Raw genomic sequence first — 12854 nt, forward strand, 5'->3', positions numbered from 1 at the left:
TCACCCAGGTCTAGGAAGCCCTTGACGCAGAACTGGACAATTAGTCTGAGCATGAGCAACATTCACTGTCTGTACTGGAAATTGACCTCAACCCAGCCACTTCTCCCTTGGAGCTTGCTGCATCCTCAACCTTGCCTGTTTAGCCCACCTGCTTTCCTCAACTCCTGGCATCCAAGAGCATTCTGGGCACTGTAGTTTTCTAAGGGTTGCTGTGAATTGTAACTCTCTGAGGGGTAAACTACAGTGCCCAGAATTCTTTGAGGGAAAGAATGTGTTTCAAACGTGCTTTAAAGGCAGAGTGTATTCACAATCATGGCTCTAACAGCTGATCCCACACCTTCTGCCCACCCCAATATAAACAGTACTGCTTGTTGCTGTCATTTCCCTGCTCATTACACTGGCTTTTGACATCTGAGATGGAGCGGAAGCTCCACAACGTAGGGGCTGCCATAGAGAATGCCCTCTCCTGGGCCACCATTGCCCCCAAGTCTCTGAGGGCAGTGGGACAACCAAAAGATCCCATGAATTATTGGGGATGGAGGAGAGGAAAGATGGTTGTACATCTGGAAGGAGAGGGAGAGTAATTTGTCTTTTGTACTACATGCACACTCTCTTATTGTCGGATTGTTTCACCTTGGTAGCTGGATTGGTTATGAGAAGGAAGGTTTCCGTGGGCACCAGTACCTGCTGGAAGAAGGAGAGTACAATGACTGGACACAGTGGGGAGGCTACAATGAAGAACTGGTGTCACTTCGGCTGATTCGGACGGTGAGAAAACCTGTCTGCTTAACAGGGTGATGGATGGGAGATTTATTGCTACGAGGGAAGAAAAGTTTCCTGGCTCAAAGCATATGCCAAGTTCCTAAAATAAGAAGTGTCAAAGTTCAGCCATATCAGGGAGAAACAGGACTAGTTCAGAAGTATTATTTGTTTTATTTCTTTTAACTTTCCCTTCAGTGTTCCGGCTAATGCTTATGTAACCAACCAGCACTACCCACACACGAGGCAGGTATTAGGAGACTTAGGGGGCACCTTCAAAGTTTGCAGAAGGACAAAAAATATATATATTTAGGAAAAGAGCTTGAGGGAGGTACAGCCTCCAAAACTGCTGGCTAAGAACTGAGTGTGCTTTGTGGCCATGGAATAGTGACTGTATCGGGGACAGGCAATGGAAACTACTGAAAATGCAATTATAGGTCTTGTTTATCCAGTGTGAAAGCAGGATGCAGGCTGTAGTTTCCCAATTATTTATTACGAAAGTGAGGACAACGCCCCCTTGAAATCTAAAGAAATCATCCTAGTGTACATTGCACATGATTATTTCACGTGTGTCTGCACTGAGGAAAGGAGCACTGGCGGTATCCCATGTATTATTATATTTTATTATTATTAACTGCTGCTATTATAGTAATTTTCCTTACTGTTCATTTGTAGTTTCATTGCTGCTATTTTTTGAATTGTCAACCACTTGAGTATGGTTTCTGTAGAAAGACAGAACAAATTTGTTGTTGTTGATGATGATTTTGCCCCCCTTCTCCAGCGGTTCCCAGGGCATGTTACAACAATTTAGAATTCAGAATTAAAAGCAATTAAAACAGTAGCTGTAAGCGTGTTACATGTTTTTAAATTAGTTATTTTTTCTCCATGCCAGAGTGTTTCCGAATGCATCTTTAATTAGCAATTTCCTGTCAACAGGCTGTTTACTAACTCATTCCCTTTTCACAGCCTGAGCAATTGCTTTTCTGGTTGTTGTCATTGTTGTTATTGAACAGTTACGAAAAACAAAATAATACCTACACAACATCCACAACAATCCCTAAACCTTCTGCTGTCACTTACAGTGTGTTCACATTACTGACTTAGAGTGCTGTAAAGCTGTTTCCTCCCTGGTGTGTTTCACAGCTCTTCCCCTCCCCCACACTGTAGTCTTTCACATCAGCATAGTTTCATTAGTGTCAGATTCATTTCTGTATGTTTACACACCAAGGGTCATTGACCGGGGGTGGGTGGGGATGTTTGCACCGTACATAAAGATGCTCACAACCTGGCAAGAGACAAATTGGGAATGGCTGAAATACGCCATTTGGTGTGAAGCTGATTCGAGAAACAATGCATCAAACAGTAGTATTTTCTGCATATACATTTTGGATATCATGTGAATATGGATTAAAAACTCAGCACTAGAAACATAGTAAACAAGAATGCAAAGACAGCCTTGCTCCTCCCCTCGAACCATCCCCACTGCCTTTCCTCCTTTTCTATAACTCAGGTCTGTAGGATGTGAAATGAGGCTCCTTTTTCTTGAAAATCCACCAGCAAGGAGATGGGTTGTTGCTGCTGGCTGTGCTGATACATTTTATTTTTCTTCGCTCGGTAGGACTTCTTGGACCCAGCCCTTGTGCTGTTTGAGGCCATGGACTTTGAAGACGGGCCCAGCGTTGAACTCAGTGAAGCACTGCCAGATGTTGAGCTGGCCAGCTATGGGACCACGACACAATCCATCCATGTCCTCAGTGGAGTGTGAGTATTGCTGTGTTATCTGGGGAGGCAACATCAGGGTTTCATTGAAAGTGGGGTGAAGCATGAGGCACATGATCCCTGCGACAACATAAACCTTCACAAGCTTCTGCACTGTGGTTTGATTCTGTATAGGGAAGTTTTTTCTAATTGTTTCATGTTTTATTATGTTTTTATATATGTTGGAAGCTGCCCAGAGTGGCTTGGGTGACCCAGTCAGATGGGCAGGGTACAAATAATGAAATTGTTGTTGTTTTACAAGCTTGTAAATGAAATAACTTTGTGTGGTTACATTTGTTGTTTGCACTGTTTAATGAAAATAATAAAAATTACAAAGGAAGGGGGGAAAGAACAGTAGCACATGACTGTCTTTGTTTGAGCCAAATAAGAGGTCTCTAAGAAGTAAATGAGCTTTTTGAGATGATCAAAACTATTCCTCAGTCTGGATACTAAAAAGCAAGTGAAAGGATAGGTGTCAGGGAAAGCCCAAATCTGTGTACACACTCTACCTTCAAAGCACATTCTTTCCCTCAGAATTCTGGGCACTGTAGTTTGCTAAGGGTTGTAGGGAATTGTAACCCTGTGAGGAGTAAACTACAGAGCCCAGAATTCTTTGAGCGGTAGAATATGTTTCAAATGCAGTCAGAGTACGTACATATCCAAAATCTGCTGTTTGAAACAGTTTGATAGGGAATAGAGGAGGTAGTATCCAGACTTAACGAGGATGAGTGGTGATTATTGCAACACGGTTGCACCAAAGGCTAGAGGGAGAAAGAAGCAGAGCAGTGTTTATGCTCATTAAGAACTGTAGGTCGAAATTTCACATGATAGATGTGTCAGCAAAACACGCACTTTGAGCTGCAAGTACTCTGGGTGACAGATCGTGAATTTGGAGGTTTAGATAATCCGTTTCCATTTTTGCGGCCAGGTGGGTGGCCTATGAAGATAAGAATTTCTCAGGGGAGCAGTATATCCTGGAGAAAGGAGTGTACCGCAACTGTGAAGACTGGGGTGCAAGCAGCTGCCAGATCTCCTCGGTGCAACCTATCCTACAGGTGAGAATAAAGAACTCTGCATTCATGTGTCCCCAGTTCAGAAAGCATGTTTCCAATCCCACCTGTCTCCAAGAAGGAGCTTTGCGTATCCTTCCATTTTGTGTTTCCAAATAGGTTTTTGTGCAAGGCCAGATTAAGATGTTTGGGGGCAATTCTCAGAGCAGGGCCTGCCTCCCCTCAAAAGCAACACATGAAATTGACCACCACAAAATATGTCTTGTCTTAACGACGAACAAATTTATTATAGCATAAGCTTTTGTTGACTGCAGAAAATAATAATCCTCTAAGCCTTGGGAGTTTTACAACTCTCAGTAAAATACAAACATTTTGTCACCCCTGATAAACAAAAAGAAAATATTCAGAATATGGGCTCTTGAAACCCATTACAGTGGTACCTCGGGTTAAGTACTTAATTCGTTCTGGAGGTCTGTTCTTAACCTGAAACTGTTCTTAACCTGAAGCACCACTTTAGCTAATGGTACCTCCTGCTGCCGCTGCACCACCGCTGCACGATTTCTGTTCTCATCCTGAAGCAAAGTTCTTAACCCGAGATAATATTTCTGGGTTAGCGGAGTCTGTAACCTGAAGCGTATGTAACCCGAGGTACCACTGTATTGGTTTCACTCACTGCCTGCCTTGGGCCAGTCACCAGCTCCCAGCCTCACCCACCTCAACATGGCTGTTGTGAAGATATAGAAGAAAGTTGGGATGGCTGCAAATGGGAACTTAGTGCTTATATCAGAAGATGATGGACTTCATTGGAGGTTTTTAAACAGAAGTTGGATGGCCATCTGCCAGGGATTTTTAAACTGTGGTTCCTTTGCTGTAGGGAGTTGGACTAGATGACCTTTGGTGTACCTTCCAACTCTACAATTTTTGATCATAGACATCAAAATTTGGTTTGTTTAACCAGAGGGATGCATTTTTCTGGATCCTCCCCTCTTGGATTGAATAAATGATCTCAAGGACCATCCAGTCAAGCACATAATTTTTATCTTTCTAGGCTTGCCTAAAGATTATATTGTGTACCACTTCTTTTTCTTGTTTCTCACTTCTAGGTTGGGGAACACAGTCTACACTTCATTTCTCAGGTGAGCAGGTGGACTTCAGAAGCAAAGCAGGAGGGTGGTTCTTATGCCCATCACACTGCTGTTACACGGGTGCTACCAGACGGGCTGCTGATTCACACAAAATTTGGTTATCCCATACTTCCTAAAAAATTTTACCAGTCTGTTATGACTTCCACCAAAGAATCCTGGGAATCGTAGTTCAGTGAGGGTGGAAATATTTTTCAGTTAAAATCTTTTCAGAACTACAGCTCCCAGTGTTTCTTTGGGGAGAAGAAATGACTGTCAGGAAACAGAATTACATTGGCAGGATATAGATATTTCTGTCAGCCCCAGGTCTGATTCCACCATGTTCATTATTTCCTCAGTTTGTTCATATCTGACATTTTCTGGACTCCCCAGATCCAACTCTTCTCAGATCCAGACTTCTTGGGGAATTACGTCTCTTTCAAGGAAGATCAAGCCTCACTTCCAGAGAATTTCATCCCACGCTCCTGCAGGGTCAATGGAGGCAGGTAAAGTGATGCTTCCTCAGTACAGCAGCTGAATGTAAATGGTATGATGTGAAGAACTCATCATGTTGGCTCTAAAGATTTAGGGCAGGGACTACCAGTATGATGCCCTCTCCAGATGTTGGTGGACCATTAGGAGTGGGGGAACATTTGACCCTGCAGATGTTGCTGAACTACGGCTCCCATCAGCCCCAGCACACCTAGCCAATAGCCGGGGATGATAGGAATTGTAGTTCAGCAACATCTGGAGGGCCAGACTTCCCCCATACCTGGTCTACAGCTCCCTTCTTCCTTGACCATTGGCCATGCTGGCTGGAGCTATTGGGAGTTGAAGTCTGGAAGGTTTCATGTTGGCTACTGAGGCTATCCATGATTCTTTGTTCACCTGAACAAATAATGCTAGGAATGAAAGGTCATGCTAAAGCAACTGTCTTACTTTTGGATTTTGAAACACTAGAGTAGAGAAAGATTTCGAACCAGATCTACAGCCCTGAGCATGAAATTGCTGCCACTTGAGCGATGGAGTCAATCATGTCTCTGTCTTATTTCAGCTGGATTCTCTATGACTGCCCCCAGTTTGATGGAGAGCAACACATTCTCTCTGAAGGCGAGTATCCAACACTGACCTCTATGGGCTGCCTCTTCACCACATCCATCCGCTCGCTGAAGAAAGTCCCCATTGTAAGTTGGAAACATCTTCTTGGCTCTAATACTGATTGGCAGTAGGTAAATGACAGGCAAAAGAAAGTGCTTCTTTCACACAACGCATAGTTAACTTATGGAACTCTCTGCCACAAGATATGGAAATTGTACCCTAAATTAAATTGTGGTTAGAAAGGATTAGATATACAAGAATTTAGATAGGACAGTGCATTTCCACACTAGGGCCCAATGCACTGCCAAAGAAGTTTGGATGCAGCAGCTGCAAGATTCCGATGTCTCTGGGTGTTATGGTACCAATTTAGCAATCAAATGAAAAGGGATATTAGAACAGGCAACAAGAAACCTGACCTCATTTGAAACATTGATGCAAAATCGGAAGAAAAGAGTTGTTGCTGTTGTTTAGTCGTTTAGTCGTGTCCTACTCTTTGTGACCCCATGGACCAGAGCACGCCAGGCACTCCTGTTTTCCACTGCCTCCCGCAGTTTGGTCAAACTCATGCTGGTAGCTTCGAGAACACTGTCCAGCCATCTCGTCCTCTGTCGTCCCCTTCTCCTTGTGCCCTCAATCTTTCCCAACATCAGAGTCTTTTCCAGGGAGTCTTCTCTTCTCATGAGGTGGCCAAAGTATTAGAGCCTCAGCTTCAGGATCTGAAGAAAAAAGTTAGGTTTCATAAATTTACTATATACAGTACTGCTAGATATGGTATCCTTCTGGAGTGGCTGTCCAAGTTAGGAGTGGATGGCACTACTTCTTCTTGGATGGTCGTTTCCAGAGGGTGATACTTGGGGAGTGCTCTTTGGCACAATGGAGCCTTCAGTGTGGAGTTCCTCAGGCTTCAATTTTATCCCCTATATGTTGTTTAATATCTACATGAAACCACTGTGGGGGGTCATCTAGAGTTTTGCAGTACATTATCAGCAATATGCTGATGATTAGCCATTATTTGAGGTATCTTTCATTTGACCAACCAAAGTGAGTTCCTTGTCAAAACTTGAGAGTTTCACACGGCCTGAATGCTCAGAGACCTGCCGCCCCAACCTTAAGGTTTCCATGTGTTTAGCCTTCTTCTTGTTCCTCAAGCCCAGTTTCATCCCTGCCCTTCAACTCTGTTTTACTTTTTTTCATAGTTCTTCTCGGAGCCCTCCATCTTCCTACATGGACTGGAGTGTTTCGAAGGGAAGGAGATTGAACTGAACAGTGAAGTGCGCAGCCTTCAGGCTGAGGGATTCAACAACCATGTCCTCTCTGTGCGGGTAAAGGGTGGAATGTAAGTAAAGAATGACCTGCTATCACACATAAGGACCTGGGCCATTGTTAGGGCTAGGTAGGGATGGACAAACCCATTCCACATGGGGCAGAACTGAGTCTGCCCCTTCCTGTTTCTCTGCTGATTTTAAAGCTGCATTTCCCCAAAGTCCTCCAGCCAGCCACAGCCTGGAGGACTGGAGACTTCTTGCCACCACACACTAGGAAATAGAGTAGAGGAGCCATTCCCCCTGGGAGTTACGGGACTCGATGTTCCATCACTCTCAGAGGGAATTGTATGGCAAAAACATCGCTGCCCCTGGGGAACTAAATGATTTGTGGTGGGGTGCAAATTAAATGAAGAATTTTATCTGTGTTGATTTTGATGAGAAAGTAGATGGCTTGCCTTCTGACACATTTTAATTCTAAATTTACACCTATTGCTTGTGTAAATTTTGCATCTATGGGTTTGTGTCCCAAAGTCTTTGAAATGTCTAGCAACAACTGGAGGTGTCTAGGAGACCGTATGTGGCCATCATGAACACTAGCCAGGACTGTAGTGTCAGCAGCAAGCAGGTCCCATGCTCCTGTTTTTGATTACCATTTCCCAATTGATGAAGGGCCAAAGTGATCTGTGCTGCTAATGCTTTTTCTCCCATTTTTTGTTGCTCTGCCAATTCCCTCATACAGTTGGGTGCTGTGTGAACACAGCGACTTCCGAGGCCGCCAGTGGCTCCTGGACTGTATGGAGATCACCAACTGGCTGACATACAGTGGACTTCAGCACATCGGCTCCCTTTACCCCATCCGTCAGGTGAGTGCCCAGTGCTCTGGTCTACTGGGGAAGGGTTATAGGCAAAGGATGACTGGTTAAGGAGCAGTTTAAAAGCAGTTTAACCAGATGTATGTGGCACATTTGCCCTATCTCTCTGTCCTTTGCCAAGCTGCTTAAATGTTCAAGTGGGCCATTATAAATCTGAGGAGCAGGTAGATGTCAGAATGCTGGCTATTCCACCATACCTGCTGCCCACTGAGGCATACATGCAGGGTGGATATGATTTAGATCAAATCAATTTAAATCATGATTTAAATCAAAATTTAAATCACTAGTCAGTAAGACTTAATTTAAATCATTTTTTACAGAAATGTTCAACCTTGATGGCATCCTCTTAATATTTACAACCTAATGAAGGTTTTATTTTTGGAATAATAAATTTTCAGAGTAGTTTTTACAGTTATATCAAAAATTACTGTTTTGATGATACTATCAGAAATACATAGACAGATAATAATGAAATTATTGTTTATATTTGGACAACTTTTCTGCTGTACTTTATGGGAAGGAGAAAAATAACCATTTCCTTAATAACAATTTAAACAATTTATTTAACTAAAACAATAACTTTATAGCATATGCATCCATGTTTGTTAACCAATGTGGTTAAATGAATTAAAAAAAACTTAGACTGAGTTTTAGCACACATGAAAAACTTTAAACGAATCCTTATTTCCTGATGAATAGCCTTTGGACTATAATGTAACTTAAATAGAAAACTACCTTTAGAAAGATCTTTTCCTCCAAAAGCATTTTATTTTAAAAATCTGATTTAAATAAAAAAAATCCATTTTTTTATTTTTTTTTAATTGATTTTTATCCACCCTGCATACATGCATGACTCTGAGAACGGACACTGTGGTCAGATTGCTCCACAGCATGGAACTTGCTGGGCAGCTTAGATGAATGCACAGTGATTGTCTTTTCTGTCTGCCTCTCCCCTCCCTCTCCCCAGAGACGCATCTACTTCCAGATAAAAAACGAAGAGTTGAAGTCCTTCCTGTCTGTCCCAGATGATGTTGAAGACATGAAAGCTGGGCGAGTTCTGGTCTCAGAGCTCAATGGCAAGAGCAGCTCCATCTGGTACTATGAAGAGGGGCTTATGAAGAACCAGGTGAGGGCTTCTTTCTCTTCCTCTTGTGTGGTTTACAGGGACAGAAGCAGCTGGGGTGCACGGATAATCCAGGCCTGCTTCCAGAAGACCCCATATGATACCCTTAAGTTTAAATAGTTCCACTCCCTCTATTGTCCACATAGCAGTTGGGTAAGCCAGGCAAAACTAATATCCAAATCAGTTAATCATGAATATAATAAATAGTTAAACAGATGGATGAGATGGCTGCTTCACATATAAAATGTCACCTGGGTATATGCTGGTATATGCTGGGCTGGTACAGTGGTACCTCAGGTTAAGTACGTAATTCGTTCCGGAGGTCCGTACTTAACCTGAAACTGTTCTTAACCTGAAGCACCACTTTAGCTAACGGGGCCTCCTGCTGCCGCCGCGCCGCCAGAGCACGATTTCTGTTCTCATCATGAAGCAAAGTTCTTAACCTGAAGCACTATTTCTGGGTTAGCGGAGTCTGTAACCTGAAGCGTATGTAACCCGAGATACCACTGTACAGAAGAAAAGTCTGTATTTAGGTGCCATGGCTCAGTGATGGCGCTCATGTCTTGTATACAGAAAGTCCCAGATTCAATCCCAGGTATCTCCAGATAACAGGATATTGGGTATCAGGTAATGAGAAAGATATCAAAAGGCCACTGCCAGTCAGAGTAGGCAGTACTGGGCAGGATAGACCAATGGCTTGACTCAGTAAAAGCTTTAGATGTTCACTGTCTGTATGCAACACACTTTCATACAACACTGAATTGGCCTCTCTTGACTTTCAGGTTGCGCCCAACATGAGCCTACAGGTGATTGGTCCAGCTGCAAAGGGATCCAAGGTGGTGTTGTGGTCTGAGAGCCGACTGCCCCGGCAGACTTGGCAAATCGATTCTTTTGGGAGAATCTGCAGCCAGATGTTTGAAAACAAGGTCCTGGATGTGAAAGGTAAGGCATTGGCTGTTGTTATTGTTGTTTTGTTGAGATTCAGATTTAGGCTCATGAGGGAGTTCTTGAGGCCAGGAAGCAAGTAATGTGGCTGTAGAAGGGATGAAATATAGCTAGAAATGCTTCAATCTCAGTTTCCTTTCACCTTTTCCCCATGTCACCCACCATTCCTGGAAATTCCTGTTCAATCTTTCCACACCACTATTTAATCTTAACATGTGTATAGCACTCTCAAACATCAAAAGCACTTCTCATGCATTATCTTTTCTAGATGTAATGCTTACAATCCAGTTCCTTCAGCCTAAGCTAATGGAACTCGCTTTCTGTTCTCTGAGCTTATATCAAGGTGAAGATCTGGTGATAAAAGTCACTTGGAATGTTTATGCACAGCATACTCTAACCTAGTCCAGCAACAGTGAAGGGGACATCTATATATCACCTATTATCTTTCCATCCATCCATCCATCCATCCATCCATCCATCCATCTATCATCTATCACAATTATTCATATCTTGCTTTTCAGGATTCAAATCCTTTTTAGGGCAGCGCACAAACAACATTGATTGGGTGAAATGCCCATTTACTTCTTCCTTTTCTCCATGTAGGAGGCCGAACCTATGACCGGGACCATGCCATCCTCTGGGATTGTTCAGAGGAAAGGCCTACACAGATCTGGGACGTCCGGGTGCTTTGAAGAAAGCAGGAATTGGAGAGCCATGTCACGTGCAGAACTAGAATTCAGCCTGCAAGTCACAGACGTTTGTCCTTTTGTGACCAAGCTGCATCTTTGGGGATTAGCTGCTGAAATGGATAAGTGACTGGGTGCTGCATTTGGTTAGTAGATGCAATCCTTTCCCCACAGATTGCAGCCCAGAAAGAGGGAAATGTTTCTGTGAAGCACAGAGATTGGTCTCCTCAAGTGACTCTGTAGAGGGAAGGAGGCAAAAGCTGGTTCTTTTCCAACACCTTGGAGCTGAGCCTAGCAAGATGGAGATTATTGGCGAGTTCTGATACGCGGATCATTCATGAATGGACAAGGTCAAGCAGCTCACCTGTATGAGCACAGGAAAGCAAGCTGCCAACGCCTCACAGGTGTCCCCAGCCCTGCTGGTTTAGGCTTATATGTGAATATCTAAAACAAACACACACATACAGCATGAATGAGCCTTTTGTCCTTGCATGCAGCCCATTCCCTTTCCCCTGTGCTCTTCTTCCTAAGGGCATGGGCTACCTTGTAAACTCTATTTATGTACCTGTGTATGATACAATGCCTTTTATAAATCCATCTCTCTGGCTGGTGTGCTGACTCCGTTATTTGACACTAGGACATGTTCATGGGGACACTGGCTACAACCACAGGCATAACATGTAGGGATCTTGCCCACAAGTGTTTTGGGTGGTGGAGAGAAATGCCTGTAGCAACAACAACAGTTGGCCAGCTGGGATCATAAACAATAGAGAAGCAGGAATAGTATCACACAAATGTGGCTGCAAACCCCATATTATAAGGAACTGATGAACATTAGGTTCTTGCAAGTCTACAAAGCTGTGCTGTTTTCACTATCTGCATTTTAATAGAGTTGTTTTTATATGTTTTAATTCTATTATAGTTTAATTACTTTTAAGCCTTTTTTTTTGCCAAAGTTGTTGAGCTTTTTGGGCAAAATCTCTCAAAAAAAGAAGCTTTTTAAAAGCAATTTCTGCCTGGACACTGCTCCTAATCTTATCTGTGTTGTTTTAATTTTTGTAAGCTGCCTTGAGTCCCAGTCTGTGAAAAAGCAGGATATTAATTATGCTGCTGGTGGTGGTGCTGCTGCTGCTGCTGGCACAGTACAGGAATGGCTGGTCTGTGGCCTTCCATATATTGTTGTATTACAGTTCCCACCACCCCTCACAACTGATCATGTTCACTGGGGCTGATGGGAGTTAGAAGCAACAGCATCTAAAGAGCCAAGGGCAAACACCCCTGCTATAGTTTGTCAGAGATCAACCTCAACCTATGCTATTCTCAAGCTTCTCTGCAGTGCTGGTGGATTATTATTATTTATTAATTTTCTGCACCACCCACCAGAGGTTTACATGGTGATTTACAATATAAAAACACAAAATACATAACATAGCAACAAACAAAAACAATAACCCTCACACAATTTAAAAGGCCATAAATTGTTTAATTAGTCAAAGGCCTGGGAGAAGAGGAATGTTTTTGCCTGGCACGTAAAGATATGTAATGAAGTCACCAGGTGAGTCTCCCTGGGGAAAGCAGCCCATAAGTGGGGAGCCACTGCAGAAAAGGCCTGTTCTTTTGTTGCCTCTCGGAGGAGGCACATGATGAAGAGCCTCAGATGAGGATCACAAGGTCTAAGTCGGTTCTTATGGGGAGAAGCAGTGCTTGATGTGTGAGGTTCTTCTGCACTGCGTAAATTCTGCTCCTAAAGGAATCCATGCTTGAGTCCTTTGGGATCTGCTTCCGTACCCAGAGCTACATGAATCAGTAGTATGACTCACTATTAGGCAAACCCCCATATTTATTCATCACTGACACATGTTGCATTGATGGTTGTTAAACCAGGACCAGCTTCTTCCATGTGCTGGTTCTCAGAACTCTTGCCTCACTTTTCATAGCCCCAGCTTTGGGGGCTATGGGAAAGACATCTATTTGCAGTGAGGAATTGTTGCTGCTATTTCTCATTTCCACCACTAGAGGGTTCTGTTTGCTTCAGCAGCGGATAGCACATGAGTTCTTCCTCAGTCTTTTTGTGTGAAGGAGCAGGGTTTTGTGAGGAAGCCATTTTGCACGTAGATATCAAATAAAGGTGCTTACACTTTTCACTATACGTACATCCCACAAAACTTAGCAGAATCAGAGCTAGCAGTGGTTCCTTGCATGGATGTACACATTCTG

The 12854-nt window shown here is 43.2% G+C and overlaps 1 protein-coding gene across 1 annotated transcript in view; it reads left to right on the forward strand.

Annotated features, from left to right (window-relative positions):
• Nucleotides 1-11242, forward strand: part of CRYBG2 (crystallin beta-gamma domain containing 2) — a 66790-nt gene extending 55548 nt beyond the window's left edge. Inside the window, exons 12-22 of the mRNA XM_079986579.1 lie at nt 642-768; nt 2378-2520; nt 3446-3572; nt 4631-4663; nt 5042-5154; nt 5703-5832; nt 6943-7082; nt 7751-7874; nt 8851-9009; nt 9789-9948; nt 10555-11242. Of these exons, the coding sequence (XP_079842705.1) occupies nt 642-768; nt 2378-2520; nt 3446-3572; nt 4631-4663; nt 5042-5154; nt 5703-5832; nt 6943-7082; nt 7751-7874; nt 8851-9009; nt 9789-9948; nt 10555-10643 (1345 nt within the window). The 3' untranslated portion in view covers nt 10644-11242. The remainder of the gene's footprint in view (nt 1-641; nt 769-2377; nt 2521-3445; nt 3573-4630; nt 4664-5041; nt 5155-5702; nt 5833-6942; nt 7083-7750; nt 7875-8850; nt 9010-9788; nt 9949-10554) is intronic.
• Nucleotides 11243-12854: the final 1612 nt, after the last annotated feature.

The sequence above is a fragment of the Podarcis cretensis genome (assembly GCF_951804945.1).
Source record: "Podarcis cretensis genome assembly, chromosome: 8".
NCBI classification, from domain to species: Eukaryota; Metazoa; Chordata; class Lepidosauria; order Squamata; family Lacertidae; genus Podarcis; species Podarcis cretensis.